This window comes from Sturnira hondurensis, unplaced genomic scaffold (assembly GCF_014824575.4).
Source record: "Sturnira hondurensis isolate 20B ecotype Veracruz unplaced genomic scaffold, ASM1482457v3 Scaffold0000780, whole genome shotgun sequence".
Lineage (NCBI taxonomy): Eukaryota > Metazoa > Chordata > Mammalia > Chiroptera > Phyllostomidae > Sturnira > Sturnira hondurensis.
In genome coordinates, this window is record NW_028073411.1 from 4462405 (window position 1) to 4484225 (window position 21821).

The 21821-nt window shown below is 41.0% G+C and overlaps 1 protein-coding gene across 3 annotated transcripts in view; it reads right to left on the minus strand.

Moving 5' to 3' along the window:
• Positions 1-518: 518 nt before the first annotated feature.
• Positions 519-21821, minus strand: part of ZCCHC4 (zinc finger CCHC-type containing 4) — a 45770-nt gene continuing 24467 nt past the window's right edge. Inside the window, exons 7-13 of one of the 3 annotated variants that reach the window (XM_037044821.1) lie at positions 15942-16092; positions 14374-14474; positions 8612-8733; positions 8339-8414; positions 6520-6571; positions 5811-5951; positions 521-1847 (exon numbers count right to left, since the gene is read on the minus strand). In XM_037044821.1, coding sequence (XP_036900716.1) covers positions 1708-1847; positions 5811-5951; positions 6520-6571; positions 8339-8414; positions 8612-8733; positions 14374-14474; positions 15942-16092 — 783 coding nt within the window. In that variant the 3' untranslated portion in view covers positions 521-1707. Of the gene's footprint in view, positions 1848-5806; positions 5952-6519; positions 6572-8338; positions 8415-8611; positions 8734-14373; positions 14475-15941; positions 16093-21821 lie in introns of all 3 variants that reach the window. The other 2 variants (XM_037044812.1, XM_037044830.1) reach the window with 2 other exon arrangements.

The following is a 21821-nucleotide window of genomic DNA, read 5'->3' on the forward strand; positions in this document are numbered from 1 at the left end:
ATAACGTCACATATCTAGCAGAGAAATGAGGAGATGAACTTGGAGTTTGTTCTCAGTGCCATGCTGCTAGACCACCAGGTGGTCACTGCCAGGGCTGCAGAGCCACCTTCACCTGCTAGCACTTCCCACCGAGAGCAGGACCGGGGCCACAGAAGCAAATCTGAGGTGCAACCCTGCTATCCCCATTCTGAGAAGGAAGAAACCGAGGCTTCCAGAGTGAGTAACCCAGCTCCCTCCCTCCCTCCCTCCACAGAGGAAAGCTTGTCTGAGGACATAGCAAGGAGAGACCTCACCCCAAAATGGACCTGCCCATCCCTTGGTCTGGGTCTTCAAGCCTCCAAATCAATTACTGTGGAACTTAGGATCCTTGGGGAACTTACGCGAACAGCCTCTTGACAAGCAAGTGTCTGATCTTTTAGAAACTTTGTGCATGATCACAGCAGGGCAAAACCAAACCAGGAAATGGAATAAACCACTCATAGTGTTTGCAGTGGGGGTGCAAAGGGATGTGGTCTCTGAGCTGGGCGCTCCACACAAATCTCTCCGCTCAGTCAGGTGATGGAGTTCCATCTGCACGGTCCGGCACAGCCTTCGGCTCCGAGTCCTGCGCAGCCTTGCAGAGGACCCAAGAGAGAGCACCGAGGAACCCTGGCTGGGAGTCTGCCCCTACCCTTTAGATGGCTCTAAGATCTGGTAACTATGTCTCTTTTTTATTGCTAAGCACTAGCCCCATTTCTCACCTGATTTCTTTACATCACTGTGAAAGTAAACAATGAGATCTCTAGAGGTAGATTCTTATGTTGAAATCTGAAGTCATCCATGGTTACCAACTTTCCAAAGTATAAGAATATTACTTTATATACCTAAGAATCAATATCCTCAACTGTACAAAGTGTATATTAATACTACCTTGAATGAAACAATAATTTAAAGAAAAATAAAGAGTGAATAACCTGCCAAGGACATGCCGACAGGAAGGGTTGGTCAGCCCAGGAATCAGGTTCGATAGCCAAGCCCTGTGCCTCGGGGCCACTTTATCTCGGAGACACACACTGCTGGGGGGAAGGCCCACTGGCGGGGCAAGTCCGGGTTCTCAACACCTCGTTCAATCAACAAGCACCTGGTGCCTCTCTACCATCAAAGGACAACAGCAAAAAGTACTTGAAAAATAAATATTTAATAGTAATGTAACCACCATTATAATCTTTATATCTTTAGACAACCCTTGTCAAAATTCTTTTCACCATTTTCAGGTTCTATCTAAAAATAACTGTCATTGTAATTCTCTTTACAAGTGGGGTTTAAGCCACTGTTCAATATTTTAATACTTAATTTAAAACATTTATCTTACTTAACATATTCTTATATAAATATAACTTCACATTTTCATTTTCTTCTGACTCTGCAAAAGAATGCTATACACCCACTTGTCAGATAAAAGAGGCTAAAATAATATCATGAGAAGGGACTCAGAGAAAGGAGACACAGAGACAGAGCCAGCAAACCAGCTCAGGAAGGGGCAGCTCACCGGGCCCCCACAGATGCTGCCGAGGGGCCAATGAACGAGCAAATATCACCTGCCTGCTATGTAGCTTAGAAAGGTGGGCACCTTTGAAAGTGACAGCATTTAAGTCCAGCAGGGCACTTTCAGAAAATGATATCAAAGGTTGGGCTATAAATCTCTCTTATTCTCAAGTCACTAGACATTTAAGAGCAAAGATATTGATGGACTCTTTCTCTCCTTTTCTTCTTCTTTGTAGCAGATGCTTGATTCATGGACTGTCCTGTAGCGGTCTCCATTTTCATCTTATTACTTTTTCTTTGCTTCTGCTTCCTGACAATGCTGAAAAACAAGGTGCTAAATTATTTTGTAGAATGAGCACAGTGAATAATGTAATTAGGTTGAAGTTTAATCAACTAGCTAACCAAGTAAGTAAACAGAAGGGAAAGAATTTACTGTATTATAAGCATAAATCCACAGAATCCTAAACCAACAAGGAGACAGAGTCGAGGCTGAGCCCAATTTTGAGAAAAGAAATTTCTTTGAAAGACGGTTACTACAGATTTAGAATAATCTATTCAAGACAAACACATAATAGAGGTAAACAGTTAAGCCAATGAGTTGGGAGGGTTTTTTGGTGGTTTTTCCCACCCCCCACATTTATACTGCTCAACTGGGCGCTTCAGTCTCCAAGACCCTGAACTGCATTCCTTCAGAAAAAGGACAGTCGGCAGGGGCGGAAAACGGACGTAGCAGGACAGGAAACACTGGCTCGTCTCCCAAGTCCATGGCTCCCGTCTCCTGCCTCTAGATCTACAAGTAAGTGCTGCACAGGACGTCCACACCTCGCAGCCTCCACCTGCTTGAAGACTAGCTTCAAAGTGAACAGGCTGGAACGCTCCCTCTACAAACACTAAACCACACCAGAAAAAACCCAGATCCTTTGTTTCTGGTGGGCTCTGAACTGGCTTACAGGCAGTCTACTGCAGAACTAGATTGCTGGTCTGTTCATTCCCTTTCTCCAGACTATCAGGATCATGCCATTCATTATATCACAAACCAAGGCGTGAGCTGGCGTTGCCAGTCTGGTGAACCTGAAACCTTCTCATGGCCATGCAGCAAAATCAATCTTTAGATTTATTCTCCTAAACAACAACTGCAGGGAAAAGCTTACTCTTGATGTTGTCAGGACCAAGACATGGGAAAGGAGCTTCATAAAAAGTATATAATCCCCCGGTGAACCAAACTCAGGCCTCAGTTTCTGTTCATTCAGCATCTGTGTCAGACGCTGGGAATACAAAACGAGCATCTCCAGCTTCAGGGAGCTGGGAGACCAAGATAGGGCAGACATCACCCTTCCCTCTCCTTCCCAACTTTTTGTAGGGGAAGAAATCGGGGCTATGAAATCACTCAGTGAGGAGGTGGCAGAACGAGTTTGATTCTAGGGCCTGTGCTCCCAATTACCTTGATACTATATACTCTACTATAAATTATTTGGGTGTGTAAAATGCTGAGCATATAGTAATCACTAAATAATATTAGCTATTATTAGGAGCTCCAAATGAGTATTATTCAAAATTTTGCTTGACAACTTTAAATTTTTCCATTTTTAGATTTTGTACTATGGGCAGGGGTATCCTACCAGTACTTAGAACAAAGAAAACAATCATCTTTTTACCGTTTCGTGCATGTTATATAAACCTCCTTCCCCTCCAGCTATTTTTTAAAAAGTAGGATAATGTCCTGATAAGTGATAATTATGCAAATTTAATGAAGTATAACCTCTTAATGGCAAAGTCAATGAAGCTATGCATGCTTGTATACAAAATCTGAACAAATTTTCTTTGGCTTATCCACTTATAAGAGGAACTAAACATGAACCAGATTTTACTAAAGGATGCAGTAACAAAAACAGAAAGAAAATATTCACTTGTGATGTAAATAAATAAAACTTTCCAGAGATAAAATTTTCCAACAGTGATGAAGTGACTGAGTATAAATCAATTAAATGTTTTATTTTGCCTTATAATTAAATTGACCTAGTATTTGTCCTCTACATTTGTATTTATATAACTGATAAAATGAGCTTTGACCACAAGAGGGAGCCAGCATCATTCCAGTTCACAATCAAAGGAAAATTAATACTAAGGGAAAGCCATTAATATCAGAGCTATAAAATACATACGATGAAAAGATCTGTTATGCTATATATGCTAAAATAAGCTATTAAAATTATTTTTTCTATTGTAAAAATGTTTTTCATTTCCAATTTCATTATACCATCTTTTGAATAGCTTAAAGAGTAACTGTTAACAAGAGCTTAGCAGTTTTCCCAAAAGTACCACATCCTAAGGGATTTGCTCTTTGAATTAAACTTGATAAATATCTAGCACTGGAAAATATTAGATGGATGCCCTCAATGAAAACAATGTATCACCACCAAACAGACTAGCCAGGGCTATTTAAGAACCATCGAAGAGCCTGCAATGAGGTACCAAAGGCAAATTCAGCTTCCACGCTCCCCAGGCTCACAAACTCGAGCAGAGTCATGTTACTAACTCTTGTCTGCACCCAGAATTACTCTGTAAATAGTGCAACAACCCCAGAACAACAGTTTATTCTGGAAGATTTCTAAGAAAAATATTTTGTAAGATTCTTCAATATACCTCTTTAATTAATTAAAAATATACCAAGTCTATCCTGGATTACTTAGTGGAAATATTTAAAGTAAATGTGATAAAAAGTAAAGGCAGTTTAAATAGTAAGCACAATTCAAATGGCTGGAACTTAATAATTTTCACTGACAAAAAAATAAACAAATGAGAAAGAATTCTAATATAATCATAGTTACCAAAAAATTTGACATTTCTATTAGTGATAGATATTTTTTTAAATCACAAGTCATGTGATAGCTATAATTTGATCCTGATCTCAATTCCTGTGTAATATTCAACTGGGCTATCTGGTTTTCTTTTTTTTATTTTTGTTTTTGTGTTTTTCCCATGACACTCCCCCCTTCTAGGCCCCTCCCCCCTGCAATCACCACGCTGCTATCCGTGTCCATGAGTCCGTTTTCCTCTCTGCTCAATCCCTCACCCCCTAACCTCCCCCCACTAGCTGTCATCTGCTCTCCACCTATGAGTCTGTCTGTTTTGCTTGTTAGTTCAGTTCATTAAATTCCACCTATGAGTGAGATCATATGGTACTTGTCTTTCTCTGAAAGGCTTATTTCACTTAGCATAATATTCTCCAGGTCTACCCATGCTGTTGCAAAGGGTAAAATTTCCTTTTTACAGCTGAGTAGTATTCTGTTGTGTAAATGTAATAACATAGTTTTCGTATCAATAAAACAAGAGGACTTAATACCCTTTTAGTTTTTTTTTTAAAATATTTATTTATTTATCTTTAGAGGGGAAGGGAAAGACAGAGGAAGAGAAACATCAATGTATGGTTGCTTCTCGTGCATCCCTTGCTGGGAACTGGCCCCTGCCGGGAACTGGCCTGCAACCCAGGCATGTGCCCTGACTGGGAATCGAACCGCGATCGTGTGGTTCACAGGCCCGCGCGGTCCCTTTTAGTTTAAAAAATACACACATATGTGTATTTTATTAAAAATACACACACACATATATATATGTAAAAATACATATATATATATGTAAAAATACATACATATATATACAGTCTTTCATGTTAGCTCAGTTGAAATAGCAATGGTTTTTCTAAATATGCTCTCGTCTTTGGTGTAACTGTGCTTGTAGTTACAACCAATGTCAAATATTGGTGACAGGAGGGAAAACATGATAGAAAAAGGCAAAAACTAAAACTTGAAGTATTAAAATATTATATATGACTACATGTTTTTCTTGAAGTCTGACACAATAAAGGAATAACTTCATTTGCCAAGGTATCCACTGTGGCATTACACATTTCCTTCTGAGATGCCTTCTGCAGCCTTACCCATGGCTATGTGTCGACACCTAACCTGTCCTGAATTAAACATCGCACCCTTCAATAAATCCCCAACTCACTCCCCCCAAATTGTAATTTCACATTAACCACAGGAGATACAGTCAGTCACTTTCCATGTTATATTCTGGTTATTTTCATGTCTTACCAGTAAAATTCTAAGCTCCTGGACTCATCTTCATGTCCTCCCTCCCCCATCTATTCAAACAATGCATATCAGTGAAAAAACCAATTAACTTAGCACTTTTGAATCCTCTATTTCACACTTTTGTGAATTGCTCTGTACATATCACACAAGGAAAATGCTTTTCTCGTAAATAAAAGAATTCAACTAACTTGTTAACTTTCTTGGAAACAGAGATGTTAGGACAAGTGCTGCGTTTATGATCTAATTCACCGCAAATGAAGCAGCCGTCTTTAGGGCCCTCGCAAGAATGATCTGGAAGAGCACAGCAATTGCAAGTGCTACAGTGGATCCAAGCTGTAAAAAAAAATTACGTTTTAGAAGAGGTTCATTTAATATAATTTCTCATTTGATTAACCTCTGTAATAGGGAAGCATGAACAGTGTTTACTTTGATTACGGTGACGCGTTTGCATAGCTGGTTAGAATCTGGCTAACGAGACCAAAGCGAAAGGCTGGAATCCCTTGCAAACCAGCTAACTTCTTTAGGAGACTCGGCCCCAAGTCTAGCCCTTCTATCCTGAGTCAGGATCTGAGGGCCGCAGACAAGGGGTGCTGGCCGAGGGACATAAAGCCCTATCAAAATAAGCCAAAATAAACCCGCAGCGTCGGTGCTGAGTGGTGAGCACAGCTGCCTTCCAAAACAAGGCAAACCAAATGCTACCCTGAAAAGCACCAGCAGTCATGTCTCTCTGTGATGTAGAGAAATGTACATTTTGGTAACTAAAAATTACAAAGCAAAGAAATCAATAAAGGTCTGTATATTAATTGTTCTTTTATACATACAGTTAAATACAAACCCTATCCAGATGAAAAAACACTCAAATGTTTTCACAGGGTGTCAAACACTAAGTCTAAATACTTACAAGGCTTTACACACTTTTTGCAGAGAAAGCAATGGTTCCATTTCCTACCGTCCTACAAAAACAATTTTAAATTATATTTAATTTGTCATTAAAAATCAAGTCCTACAATTAAAAATTAAAATGTCTTATCAAAATCTGCATAAATTATTAATTCCTTATTTCTCACTTTCCTGGGCTTCAAAATTACATACTTTGATTTTAATTTATGCATTTCTCTGCTCAACTCAGTGCCTCGTTGCTGGGCTCCAATTTCCTTAACCCTGAAACTGGGGGGTTTATCTAACTGATCTTGAAAGTCCATTCCAGATCAGGTATCCCGGTCTATATAAAGAAGGGCTCAATGAAAATTCCAAGAGAATTAATGATTCATAATTTTTGTGTCTGTCTAGTATAATCCTTAATAAAATTCCTATTTGAAAACTGTATATAATTTAGAAACATAGAGATTATAGGTTACTACTATTTGGGTAATTTTAAAACTGCGAAGTAAGTCATACCTAGAAAAGTGCAAAGAACACACACACTGAGTTTAATGAGGACACAAAGTGCCCCAGCAGGTCAGAAAGCAGATCACTGTCATCCCCGAAGACACTTCCCCACCGGCCCCTCCCCAACCCGGCCTTCCCGGATACCTCCTCCTGTGGGGCCCCTCCCCAACCCACTTTCAGCCTTTCCTACTAGCACCTATGCTCGCTTTTTTGTGGTGGTCCCTTCCTTGTCGTCATTTATTTTTACCAATATGGCTACACCTCTAAATAACAAAGTTTTATTTTCCACATTTTGAACTTTCATGTTTTGGGCATCATGTTCTTAAATGAAGAATACAGATAACCGCTAGATGAATGAAAATATATGTGATTGGATATGTTAACATAATTAAAAACTAGTATAGAGAATATGGAAGAATAATATGTGCTTATCAGCCAAACTAAACTTCACATGTCCTTTCTGATTGGATTCATTTAAAATAACAGGGCGACTTAAGGGTGAACCCACCTTTCTGAAAAATAAAGAGGGGGTTCTGTCCTGTGCAGCCCTCCCTCAGCTGCACAGAGAAAGGAGTGACCGCACTGTCCAGCACGTTACTGAGAGCAGCCATCATCAGTCCACGGACAGCCCTTAGGAAAGGGCCTGGCGCAGGAAAAGTGCACAGAACACGCTACTAGCTACAACTTCACCACAGCAGCCATGGTATCTAAAGGTTCGGTGCCTCATTTGAAACACTGTAATTCTGTGCTCTCCAAAATGCAGTGCCTCATTTAAAACATGAACACTTTGGGCAGTCATGCAGTACCGTATAAAAGTGACCTGAAATAACTATGAATGACGTCCTCCACGTGGCCGCGCTGGCTTCCCGCCGCTACCCCGTGACTGAACAAGCAACGTCCACGCTGCCCCGAGCTCAGCAGCCCTGCTCAGCTCCCACAGGTCCCTGCCTTCGGCTTCTTTTACGGAGGGCTCCATCTCATGCCTGGTCTCCCCTTTTCCTGCTGCCTTCCCTGTGCCCAGCATTACTGTCTTTCCAAAGACCCTGCACTCTCGGTTGTACCCAAAGTAGGACAGCCTCAGCTTTGCCATTTTTGCCTCCAGCAATGTTTCAGGCTTAGTTTGCTCCGGGACCCTTTCATTTGTCTATCTTTAAAAGCCTGGTGTACTTTATAATTAGAAATAAAATACTGTATTAAAGTATAATCAATGAATAAGATATTAATACAAATTTTGGTAACAATATAACATTAAACAAATGTAACAAAAACCAGTAAACTAAACTAAAACTAATAGTATATTTGAATAAGAATGTCCCCTAAAGAAACTGCACCTTGGACGTGCAAGAGCCGCAGTGCTCACAGTGCCGATTCTCTAGGGAGACGTGTCGCTGACACAACGGGCAGAACCTGAGGGGAAGAGACGGACTTGGAGAAACCAACTGCATACCAAACGGGTGTGACCCAAATTTAACTCAACGTAAAACTATGGGCCAAAGTCAAAAGTAACAGAACGACATGCGCCAATGTCGAAAACACGGTGATGTCAGAGACACGGACCTGTGTTTCCAGTGGCTGTGTATTTCAGGGTCCCACCGTGACCGTACCTGTACCCTTCTTCGGCAGGAAGCACTATTTTGTTGGGCGGAATATTGGTGAAAATACGCACAGGAGACTGTTTCCGACCTGTCTTTCCATGTTTATAAAGTGCATGATTATCATAATCTACCTAGAAAGTTTAAAAAAATGGAAAAAGGAAATTTACTCAAGTGATTCAATACTCTTTGAGATTCTTTAACCAATAAATGAACAAGCTGATGCCAAGATACAAGTTAAACTGAAATATTTAATAAGAAATTCTTAAAAGCAAGAGTTTACTTATTAATCAGCAGCCTCAGGAAGGCCTCTATGGGAGTAAAATTTGATTATAAAAGTAGTAAAATTTGTTATGACAAATTCACATTGCCTAGCATTGAGAACTCTAACCTTTTATCCAATACAATAGACTTTACAAGAAAGTCTATTATGTAGTTAAAACCTTAGGTTTTGGAAGATGTACAAATTGGTAGTCACAAGCCAGGGGGATACAAGTGCAGCACAGGGAACACAACTATGTATGGTGACAGACGGGTGTGGGAAATACAGGGGAGCACCACTATGGAAGTGTACGACTGTCTGCCCACTATGCTGTACACCTGATACTAATACAGAATAATGTTGAATGTAAACTATAACTTGAAAAAGAAAAAAAAATTGCAAGAATTTAGCTTTGAGTGTTAAAAAATTCCACCTTAAGACATGTGCCAGCCTGGTTGGGGCTTTTCATGTTTTGTGTGTGAAATTCGCCACCCGTCCACCTTCAGCTCCCCGGTCCCAGAACGGCCTCCGTGTGGCCCTCCACCGCACACTAGCTGACAAAGCACGCGTCTGGAGGCCAGACAGTGGCTCTGCTGCTCACCTGTTGTGTGACCTTAAGCCAGTTTGTGTAATTTCCACCTTGGAGGGGTGGTGAAGGGTAATGGATGTAATGTATGTAACACACTGAGTTCAGGACCTGGTGCGTGGCTGACACAGACAGAAAGATGGCGACGAAGAGCGATTCCTAACTGCAGTTCCCTGCGCGATGGTCCCTTCAAACATTTACCCCTCTTCTCAAGATCCCTACCTCAATTTTCAGTGTCAGCAGATTATCTTGGAAGTAAACTGAAGCTAACAAGCATGATTTCTATTAGCTTCCTGCCCCTGCCCCTCCCCAACCTCTCTATTACCCATACACATTTTCAGGTTGTTTTAAACCTGCTATGGATCCACCCAGCCACTTAGTCTATCTTTCTTCAGATCAGTGCCTCTCGGTGCCCACAGACTGGATCCCCTAGGATCTCGTGAGGAATGCAAATTCTTGCCCCACCAGGACCTAATAAAACAGAAACTCAGGGAGGAGGGGCGGGGGGGAGGGAAGCAATCTGCATTTTTAACAAGGCTTCCTTGGCACACTAAAGCAGAACTACTGCATTAGATTACCCACAGGAACACCAGGAGGTTTTTAAGAGGTTAATAGGGGTAGATCACAACTTTCGAATAAGTTGTGATCAACTGCTTAGATTCTAAGCAGGAACAGACTTAAGAATTTACAATAGACCAGCTCACAAGCTAGCTATTGAATAAGCCAATCACAAAAATGTAAGGAATGGATGACCGTGGAATGAGAGGCCTTTAAAGGGAGAGCCCTGAGCTCGCCCTGCAGCCCTGCCAATGCCTACTAGATCTTCGGGGGACAAATAGGCTTCAGCAGTGGGGAAAAATAAGTTCGGGATGAGGAGATCCTGCTAAATGAGGGACAGGATGAAGAAAGCCCCGGGGTGGGGTGGGGGCCTGTAAGTGGCAGTACGACAAGTCCACACAGCACAATTGTAAAAGCTGGGAGGAGGGCAGGTCACAGTTGAAGCCTTGTACTCAGTCACTCCATTTGAAGAGAGACATTAATAAAACCAGCTTATTTCCACTGAAAGTAATGGAAACGAATAGGGCTTAGAGTTTAACATACTGGAAGTGTTGATTCAAAAAAGAGAAGACCGGGAGGACCTGACAGCTGCTTCATAACTGAAGGGGCACCACATGGCATAGAAATCAGGTTTATCCCTTACTGCTTCTGAGAACAGAAGAAGGACCAATGGTCAGAAGTTACTAGGGAGCATATTTTATCTCGATACGAGAAAATGTTCTAACAATTAGAGCTATTACATAAACTGCGCTGCCTTGGAAGGCTGTAGGGCTGTGCGCACTAAAAGGATTCAAGTGAGCTAGATGACTGCTATCGTGGACTGAACGGAGAGGATTATTACCTGGGGAAGTTAGCCCAGGTTTCCTGTTCCTTTCCAACTTTAGAATTCTGTGAATATGTGTCAGCTATTAGAGGCTAAGATACAAAAGTAGATTTTACTTCAAAAGCACCTTAAAATAGTACCTTCAGTAGTTTTCTTTTACAACGATTTAAATTTGTCATTTTCCCCACTGCAATCCTCTTTGTACTCTATAAATATATGGCGCCTTATTAAATTCAACAGACATTTTCAACATTTATGAGCGTCATAAGAAAAAAAATTCTTTCCAAGAGAATCTTAGGAAGCTTTGCAAATATTGGAAAAAGAATATCTTAGAAAGATTTCTAGCAAATGGAATATCCCATGCAATATAATAGATAGCAGATGGAAGAGAAGGCAAAAAAAAAAGGACAATTTCTTTATGGCTACCCGAGGAGTCAGAGAATGCACGTGTCAGGAAGGTGGTTGATTGCTTGATTTTGCATAACCTAATTGAGATTATTATTATTTTTAAATGCGGGTTTGTTGTGCTAATTAACTATAAACATATGGTGTGTAAAATGCATGCTGCTCGGGTAAATTAATGCACCTCGAACACACATCCATATTCCACAGCTTCATCCACACAAATAAACCTCCTATGGAAGTGCTGTAAAGCAAACACAATTTTGCAAATTGCCTATCGCTGGTGGTGGAGCTGATACACCGTTTTCCCATCATTATCCCTGACATTTCACTCACAATGATGACGAGAAGCATTTTCAAATAGAAAATTTCTCCCATGGAACTGATTAATGTGATGAAGTACTGTATAGAAATGAGGGAAAGCACAAAATCTCCGTACTTCCTAACTTTTAATTTTATCTCTACACAAATTTCTTCTGTAACATGAGACTGAAACTAGTTGTACGGAAACCAAGACGTTCAAGTCAACAAATATTTATTTTAAACCTACTATGCTCCAGGCCTCATGCTGGGAAACAAGGATTAAATAAAATGGAGTACTTGTACTTCCATAACTCTCTAAGGGCTGTGTTCGATTTAATTTCAGTATATTGAAAAGATCCCAAGTGGACTAACTCTTCAACTCTATCAACCAACCTTAAAGTTTTTTACTCACATTCTCCATATCCCATGTAACCTCATTTAAAATCACTATATGTAGCCTGGGGCAAAAGTAAGTTTACAGTTGTTCATTTGGAAAATAACACGATAAATAATAATACAAGAATAAAGTGTGTTTCGAATATTCACAACTGTAAACCTACTTTTGCGTATGTATTTTCCCCTTGTCACTCCAAACCCATTGAATGTTTTATCATATACTGAGTCTCAAGAATTACAGTTGTTATCTTCTAATTTACAATCATACCTCAGAAAGTCCCGTCAAAATGTCTTTATTTCTAAACATGACATTAGACTCAAAAAAGTTTTCTATGAGATGGTTTTTTAAAAGATAGCGTAAAAAAAATAAAAAGCGCTTGACTTCACCAATCCAGACAAATGTCCCAGATGAAGCAGAAACAAGAGATCATAGAGCACGTTCACGGTGAAGTAAGTGAGATGACCTAGTTCTGACGCGGTGAACACAGCCGAGTGCCATCACCGCCTGGCCCTGGCCCTGTTGACAGACGTCACTAATCACTCACACTACTCTGTCTCTGAGTCTGCTGTTCTCAACGAATTTTCCAAAAGTCACTACCAATTCATTTATCAGGCTTAGTGCTAAGTGAAACTTACCTGCCACCCCTTTTCTGGTCCCATCATTTCATTTCATTTTATTTTATATGTAAGGAAACAGACCCGGAAAGATACAGTGACTTCTCCCACGACGAAACAGCCTCTGAATGGCAGTGCTCGAACTTCTGACTCTAAATCAGCTTCTTTTCACCACCACACCCTTCCTCTCCAATCTACCCTTCATAAAACACTTGGCTTCTGGGTCTCTGGTAACGATTTTAATTTGCACTTATCAAGTGCTTTGTCACAGGAGAGTCTATGGGTATCTGCAGCATTCCTGCCTTCCTCCTACCTGAAAAGTGTTTGAAAAAGAAATTTACTGATTTCTGGTTTTTTACTGCATTGTGATTTGGGGGTTTATAACTGTCTCCGGCAATGTCTGAAGGAAGGCCTAATTCAAGGTCTGGGGGAAGGATCAGGAAGAGCGGAGACTTCCAAATGTTTATCTGATAAAGTGGCTAACAGAAGAAAAAAGTTACCGCAAAATGAGGTTAAAGTAACAAAAGAAAGCAAAAGGCTCAGAAAGGAGGATAATGATAACAATAGTAAGTCCAGATAAGTTTTTTTTTAAAAAAGGTAGAAAAATCATGAAAGGGGAGGCACAACGAATCAGGTTAAATCCACCGGGACAACAATATTCAACTGGTGCGCACGGACACTTTTAAAACCTGCCGTCCTCAGGGACGCTGGCCTCTCTTTTCCCTTTGTCACACACATAAATGACAACAGCCAGCACCATAGCCACCTGGTGTGCATGAGTAAAAATTATACCTATTTTTAATCAGATTGTCAGAAAATCTATTTTTGTAGTGTGCTGCAGAATTTTAGGAATTAATTTATGTGAAAAGGGTTGAAAATCGCTGCGCCCAGAGACACGGTGCAATCGGTTTCTCCAAATGAGTGTCACGGGCAGCAGTGTTCCTACCTTTGGTGGGAGTCATGAAAAAGAATATTTGTTTTATTTTAGGGATATTCTTCTAATTTTTCTTTCCAAAGGTTGGCTTTCTCTTTATGAAAAATACTGCTTTTCATCCTAATACACATGACCTTATTAGAACTTTTTTCACTAATACATTAAATTACATAATTATATCCAACAACCCTGGATCCTGAAACTATTCCTGAAAACTAAAACTGCAATATTTCCAACATTTCCTTCTTAGTAACACAGGCTGTCTAAACAGACGATGATGGGTACCACTCTACAGGAATAGTTCTCATGGCTTTATTTGATCTTCATTTGCCCCCCCGACATTTTAAACTCTGGTCCACGGTAGATGGACCTCGTGTTTTGCAGTTTTAATGTTTCTGAGGCTGTCCACAAAGGACCTGTAGGGAGTTGTGCCCCCACCTTGGGACCCTCCGAACTTGACAGCACAGAGAGGGCTGCAGCAGTGCTGACAGCGGTAACCTCCACCCCAGTGTGAGTGTGTCTCGGCCTAGGCTAAGCCTTCTGATGTTCTTAAAGCCTTAGGAGGCAGATATAGTACTGCCTTCCTCACTTAACCAGTAAGATGGTGCTGTAAAATCGCCCGTGGTGACAGACAATTAGATTAGCTGGTCTAAACCCAGCTGCTCTTCAGAATCATGGTCTCCACCCTCCGATTTTGAGTTAATAGGTTTATTTTGGTACCTAAGGATTTATATTTTTAATAATCCCACAGGCTATGTATAGTACAATTTTAGTGTTTAACACAACTTAACAGTATTTTCATTTACTAAAACCAATGGATAGTCTTATGGGAATACTTATTTAAACTGAATAATATACATTCCCCAACCATGCACAGACAGAGTATTTACTATACCTGATAATCCAGCATGCGGAAGCTTGGAAAAAACTGACAAATTCGAGATTCAAAAAAATAGGGGAAAATCCAGAAGATGGGTAGTTCTTCCTGAGTATTATCTAATGGATCACCAAAAACAGGGGAAATAAAATAAGAAATTGATATTAAAAAAATAAAACAGCTATAATTGGAAAACTTCTGGTATCAGAAGAAAGTGCAATCATTCAATCCATTTAAGGCATACAAAAGGAAACAATGTTTACCAGAAGGCCCCTTACAACCAGACCTTTCCAAAGGCAATGGGGATGTCCTTTTCTATCTAAACCCAGCCACAAAGGTGTGCAAAGTGATCCTTACATGCAAATCGCGATAGTAGGTGTAAAGGCAGAGATGTTCCCCCCCAAAATGGGAAATACAATTTTCATGAGAGGCAGGGAACACAGCTATTACTTACAAAGCGCTGAGGTGGGCTGACCACACTGCTAGGTACTCTCTATATGTTACCTCCGTATAACGACCTCTGGAGTTCGGTATTAGTAGCCTCATTTTACAGAAGGGGAAAATGAAGCTGCAAGACCTAAGGAATCGGGTCGAGTCAGGCAGCTGGTGAGTGGCGGGACCGGACTGCAAGCCCACAGAGCTCTTCACTGCTTCCCCAACAACACAGACTTTACCTGCTCCAGTAAGGGCTTCGGAACTGAAAACAAGTGGAATACTTTGCACTGTAACTCACATTTTAGATTTTTTAGATTTCATTTGCATGAAATGAAAAGTACATTTCATCTCTGTCCCCAAAGTACACCATTTATGTAGTACAACTGATAGAGAAAATTGGTCACAAACTCCTGACGCTCTTACAATTTATCAATTAACAAGCTGGCAACTAAAAAATTAGTGTGCAGACTCATTACATAATGGTATAAAATAGTCTGAGTCCTGAGCCACTTGAAACTGAAGTTTTCAGTTTCGACCCTTACCCCACCCAAATCTTGGCACAGTTCAGCACGCTGGGCCAGAGGCTGAGTGCCCCTTAGAGTTTGGGGAAGGGTGGCAGGGACAGGGAATGTAAAGTCCATGAGGACAGAGATATGCAGCTGTCTTATTCATTCTATTTCTAACACCTGAACAGTACCTCCTACATAGTGGGCATTCAGTAAATACAGGGGTGGGCAAAATCAGTTGTGAGTACATGAAACACAGTTTATTCTTGTATTATTATTATTTATTAATTATTGTATTATTTTTCACACGAACTGTGAATCTGCTTTCATCCAGCCCTGTATTTAATGGAAAAAACGAAAACAATTAACTGCTATTCTACAAAATGTCCCTTTATTTATGCCCACCAAAAAAAAAAAAGATTTTACCTATGAGCTATTTTAAAAACACAATTAGGACAATACAAAGTGTATCATGATGATAACATATGCCGCATTATCAAACAAGCCTGTTTTTTAAAAAAAAAAATTAGAACCCAAGGTCAAATATTTTATCAGTGCTCTGATTCACTGAGATCTGCTACCATCTGACAAAAAACTAGATACATAGACACGTGTTTATTTTGCAGTAAGTAATACATTACACACCTTGGCTTTGACCTTTTTTCCACATAGCAATTATCTTCTTGAACGTCACAGCCAGAGGTTCCACCAAGCCACCAAAAGGAGGATCTGTCACCATGACGAGGGCTTTGCCGTTGTCGCCCTGTACAAACGTCCTGCACACTTCAAGGGCTGCCTGGGACAAACAGAAATTCATTTCCAAGGGAGGACCAGAGGGAGGGACTTCATCTCACTTAGAGGAGAATGCACTGGGCTCAGTGTCACTCTCCGCACTGAAATGTCACCCACCTGCCACCCCAGAGTTCGGCACTGACGTCCTCAAGCCTCTCTCACTCAGCCCCGTAGGATTTTATCTTTGGGTTTCTTGATATGCAGGTTTTTAAAACTGCAAATTCAAATACCATCGCTATCAGAGGACTATAAATTTTTAATTTGAGCATTTCTGATGCTCAAATTAAAAACTAAATTTAGTAGCCTAAAAGAGAGAAACTCATTACCATGAAGACTACCTGAAACGCTAAAATGCAATTCACCAAATAGAAGCAGGGACTGTGCTGGGCACTAGAGACACAAAGACGAATGAGACTTTTCTTCCTATCTGGTCTGTCCACCACCAGGTGTTCAGTTGAGTAAGAGCTGCAATTACCAGTTAAATACACCAATGTTTTCGAGTGCCAGGTAAATGGCAGACATATATGAACATGCGCGATAAGTAAATAAATGAAGGTTCACAAATAACAAAGCTTATCCAGGCCACGAAAACATACCATTAACGCATTTTACCAACAAACTGGTTGAAGTGTTTTTAGTAATTGCAAAATTGACATAACCACTTCTCCCATGCTTTCAGGAATGAATGATTGCACTTTCTTCTGATACCAGAAGTTTTCCATGCTTTGGGAGAAGTTAACAGGAGACACACCCATGATTCCAGTCAACTGACTGTGTAATAGTTTTCAAGTATGTACTCATCTATAAGAACAAATCAACATTTAACAATATACTGAATGGAATATGATTTTCAACTTTAATGATACTCTAAACTTCAATAAACCTGTATGTACTTCATAATAAAATATATACCACTCTACTACTAAGTCAATTTAGAAGATCCAAATGACGAGAGGACAGGCACGACACCCTAATTCCTTTCCCTAGGAGACTCCTTCTTAACTCCCTCCTGGAAGTCCTACAGCAAAGGACCGTGGGTCGGGAAGGCGAGCACTCTTCGGGGCTGCCTGGCACTTTCCTGCCCTGCCTATACGAACCAGGACCGAAAGCACAGATGACGTTATGGAAAAACCTTCAAATTCCTTAGACCTAAAAGCAGAAAAAAGAAAATAAACAAGTAAACTAGGCCTAAAGACTTAAACAAACTTAAAAAATATTCATAATATCTTTTCAGGCAAGAATCCATGTGGTAACGTCCCGTCACCAGTGGGTGGTGGCCCCGTGCTGACCACCCATGGGGCCCAATGCTGGCTGTGCCCCCAGGGTTGACTGGACTCTCCATCTAGCACTAAGAAACTGCTTGGCTTTTTTTTTAATTTAAAAAAAAATTTAAGTATATTTTTGATTATGCTATTACAGTTGTCTCATTTTTCTCTCTTTATCCCCCTCTTCCCTTTACTGCACCTCCCTCCAGCATTACCTCCCACCCTCAGTTCATGTCCATGTGTCCTAAGTATAAGCTCTTTGGCTTTTCCATTTCCTATACTATTCTTACCCTCCCCATCTATTTTGTACCTACCATCTATGCTCCTTATTCCCTGACCTTCCCCCCCACTCTCCCCACACCCCCTTCCCACTGACAACCCTCCATGTGATCTCCATTTCTGTGATTCCCTTCCCATTCTAGTTGTTCGCTTTCTTTGTTTCTGTTTTTTAGGTTCGGTTGTTGATAGTTGTGAGTTTGTTGTCATTTTACTGTTCATAGTTTTAATTTTCTTTTTTCTTAGAGAAGTCCCTTTAATATTTCATAAAATAAGGGCTTGGTGATGATGAACTCCTTGAACTTGATCTTATCTGGGAAGCACTTTATCTGCCCTTCCATTCTAAATGATAGCTTTGCTGGATAGAGTCATCTTGGATGTGGGTCCTTGCCTTTCATGACTGAATACTTCTTTCCAGCCCCTTCTTATTAAGGTTTCTTTTGAGAAATCAGTTGACTGTCTTATGGGAACTCCTTTGTACGTAACTGTCTCTTTAAGATTCTCTCCTTATCTTTACTCTTGGGTAATGTAATTATGATGTGCCTTGGTGTGTGCTACCTTGGGTCCAACTTCTTTGGGGCTCTCTGAGCTTCCTGGACTTGCATGTCTGTACCATTCACCATTTGGGGAAAGTTTTTCCTTCATTATGTTTTCGAATAAGTTTTCAATTTCTTGGTCTTCCTCTTCTCCTTCTGGCAACCCAGTGATTCAGATATTGGAACATTTAAAGTTGTCCTGGAGGTTCTTAAGTCTCTCTTCATTTTTTTGAATTCTTGTCTCTTCATTCTGTCCTGGGTGAATGTTTATTTCTTCCTTCTGTTCCAAATTACTGATTTGATTCCCGGTTTTCTTCCTGTCACTGTTGGTTCCCCAGATATTTTTATTTCACTTTGCATAGCCTCATCCTTTATTTTGTGTCCATACTCAACCATTTCTGTGAGCGTCCTGATTATCAGTATTTTGAACTGTGCATCTGATAGGTTGGCTATCTCCTCGTCACTTACTTCTTTTTCTGGATTTTTGTTCTGTTCTTCTTTTGGCCATTATTCTTTATATTGGCACACCTGTTACGTTGTAAGGAGCAGAGCCTTAGGTGTTCACCAGGGCAAGACAACCCACGTTGCTAGGTTTTGACACTGTATGTGGGGGAGGGGTCTGAGAGGGACCTATGGCGCTTGCTCCACTCTCTGCCAGATTTCAGTCACTTCCCCTGCTTCCCACAAACAGAGTGGGCCCTGCTGATGCTGATTCCTGGTGGGTTGGCTTGTGTACATTCTAGGACCCTGTGGGTCTTGGCAACAAACTCTCCTATGAGGCTGGAAGTTTCTCTCACTCCCTCAACCCCCACAGGAGTTTTCTGTCAGTTTTGGGGCTTTATTTCCCTGCACTGGAGCCCTGGGCTGCTGGGTCTGTCTCAATCCCCCGGTGTTCCTCCCGGTTTATCTGCATGGGAATGTAGGACCACCGGTCCACCAACTGCCACCTCATCCACCCAGTCCAGGAGCCGCCACCACTGCCTTGCCCCGGCTGCCCCCTGGTTGCCTGTCTTCGCTCCTCCTGGTCTGGATGAAGGTTTTTTCTTTAACTCATCGGTTGTCGGACTTTCATACAGTTCAATTTTCTGGCAGTTCTGGCTATTTTTTGTTTTTAAATTAGTTGTTGTCCTTTTGGTTGTGTGAGGAAGCAAAGCGTATCTACCTGCACCTTCATCTTGGCTGGAAGTCTGCTTGACATTTTAAATGCCACCCTCTATACATACTTTAACCCCCTTTACTGTTAAGGCATATGACATTTTTTGTTATCCAAATACTCTATTATTTGCTATGAAAAATATCCTGTGCAGGAAATGCCTGCTCTTTAATCCAGTGGTCTGTGAAGTGCTTATACACGGTGACAAAGACCATGTCCTCAGGCTCCCCATACACCTCCACAAGCACCAAGTACACACAGAATATTATGACTGATTAGGAGAGGGCATCTTTACTGAACACCTTGACTCAGGAAGTCGGCAGGAAAAGGGCAGATAGTAAAATCATTAAAACAATCGTTTTCTATAGATCAATCTCCACAGCTGCAGTGCTACTTAGAGGCTGTTCCTAAAACACGGAGCGAGGAAGGGCTGGGCTGTTTGACTGTCCTGAGCTGGAAAAATTCAGCGTGGAGCTCAGTCTTGGCAGCTCATTCCAGTTACTCCAGGAACCTGTTAGGTGTTTCTATCAACTTTCAATAAAAGTTACACAGACTTTCCTAGAAAAAGGATAATTGCGTGTTACTTTCTTGAAATAGATGGAATTCCTACCCAGTTGGTATTTAGATTTTACCGTTGTAGTTATTATTCAGAATAAGAAGTAAAAGCATGATATGGTATTAAAAACAAATCGCAGACCCCTGCGCACTATCACAGCATCAAGCAGTAACGTAAACTCGGCTCCCCCTCCATCCATGTCGCCAGCCCTCAGCTCAGGAACCCAGTTTTAAGAGGCTCCCACGCCAATACTCCTCCAGCCCCACAAACTCAGAATGCGCAAACCTCCCTTCCGAACACCCCTACCCTCTGTTTCGATGAATCTGGGGCACACCACCCAGTCATCTTCGACTTCTCCCCCAGAATCCTAATCACCAGCTCCTTTTTAAAAATTGAGGTACAATTTTCTCAAATTCAGGTGTATAACATAATGGCTGCAACCAAGTCTTTTTTCCATCTGTGAAATGTCCACAGAAGCCACTTTTTAAAAAAACTGATTTTAGAGAGAGAGGAAGGGAGAGAGAAGTGAAATATCGATTTGTTGTTCCACTTATTTACGCATTCATTGGTTGATTCCTGTATGTGCCCTAACCCGTGACTGAACCTACAAACTTGATGAGTCTGAATGATGCTCTAATCAACTGAGCTCCCCAGCCAGGCTTCAGAATGCACTTCTTTCCTCTTTCCCCCACTTCCACTGCCCTAGCTGACAAATTTCTCATCATCCATTGTCATGTGAATTTTCAATTCCCCTCCTTCATGCTTATCTGATCAGTTCTCAAATCCTAGTGATTATTAGCCACATAAGCCCTTTGGGAAATGGCAAAGTACATCTAACTACTCAACACTTGGTTTTCATGGCTATTACGGCTGAATGAATACATATCCCAAGGCTAAACTAACTATGCTGGAAGGAGTGCAACATTGGCTGTACTTACTGAATCAGAAGGCGCATTTTTCAATCCCAACCAACAATTCAGAATTTGTTCTCATTTCCTAGATACCTAGTTTTTCAGTCTTGCTTGGTTTTCATTCTGCCAATAGCCAGCATCTTGAAGCAGCATATATACCTAAGCATGGTTCACAATTTTTAAAAAACTGACACCCCCCCAACACACACACACAGGCAGATACACTTCGAGTAGTCTTGATAATTCCAAACCATTTTCAAATTCAGAATCTCCTGTTAGGTGTGACTACTTGGTTGGTTGTGAGTTTTACTTTGTAACAGGGCTGACAAAGAGCTCAAACTGGGAGAAGTATCAGCTCCGCTGTGCTGTTTATTCACACTGACACTATTAACATGCTTATAGGAGCTTTTTTTTTTTAGCCAGTATCCTTTTTTTTAAGACTAATTTTTTAGAGCAGTTTTAGGTTCACAGCAAAAGTGAGAAGGTACAGATCTCCCATATAACCCCACCCCACACATTCACAGCCTCCTGCATCATCAAGATTCCCCACGAGAAGGGTGTTGTTACAATCAACGCACCTAAGCTGATACATCGTTATCACCCAGAGATCACAGTTTACAGCAAGGTGCACCCTTGCCACTACTTTTTAAGGATTAATTTAATAAAACCATAAATCAAATCTCCTTAACTGGGACATGAAATGTATCAGGGAGGCAGACATAAACAACTAACCACCTAGAATTATTTAATTGTAGTATTGTAAATCTAGGAAGGAGAACTTGATCTTGTCTGAAGCTCAGGGAGACTAGAGAAAGCTGACTTGGAAAAGAGCCCTGAAGGATGAGGTTAAGGTAACAAGGCAAAGAGAAAGTAGAAGGCTGAGGGAAGAGGAGGGCAAAAGGCCCTGTGGTGGAAAGGTCAGTTCCAGATGAAAGTACAAGGTCAAAGTTGTGTGCCCTGACCACAAACAGGGAAGCAAGAGCAGGGTGAGGAGGGGCTGAAGAGTGGCAGGCCTCAGGCCACACAGAGCCACACG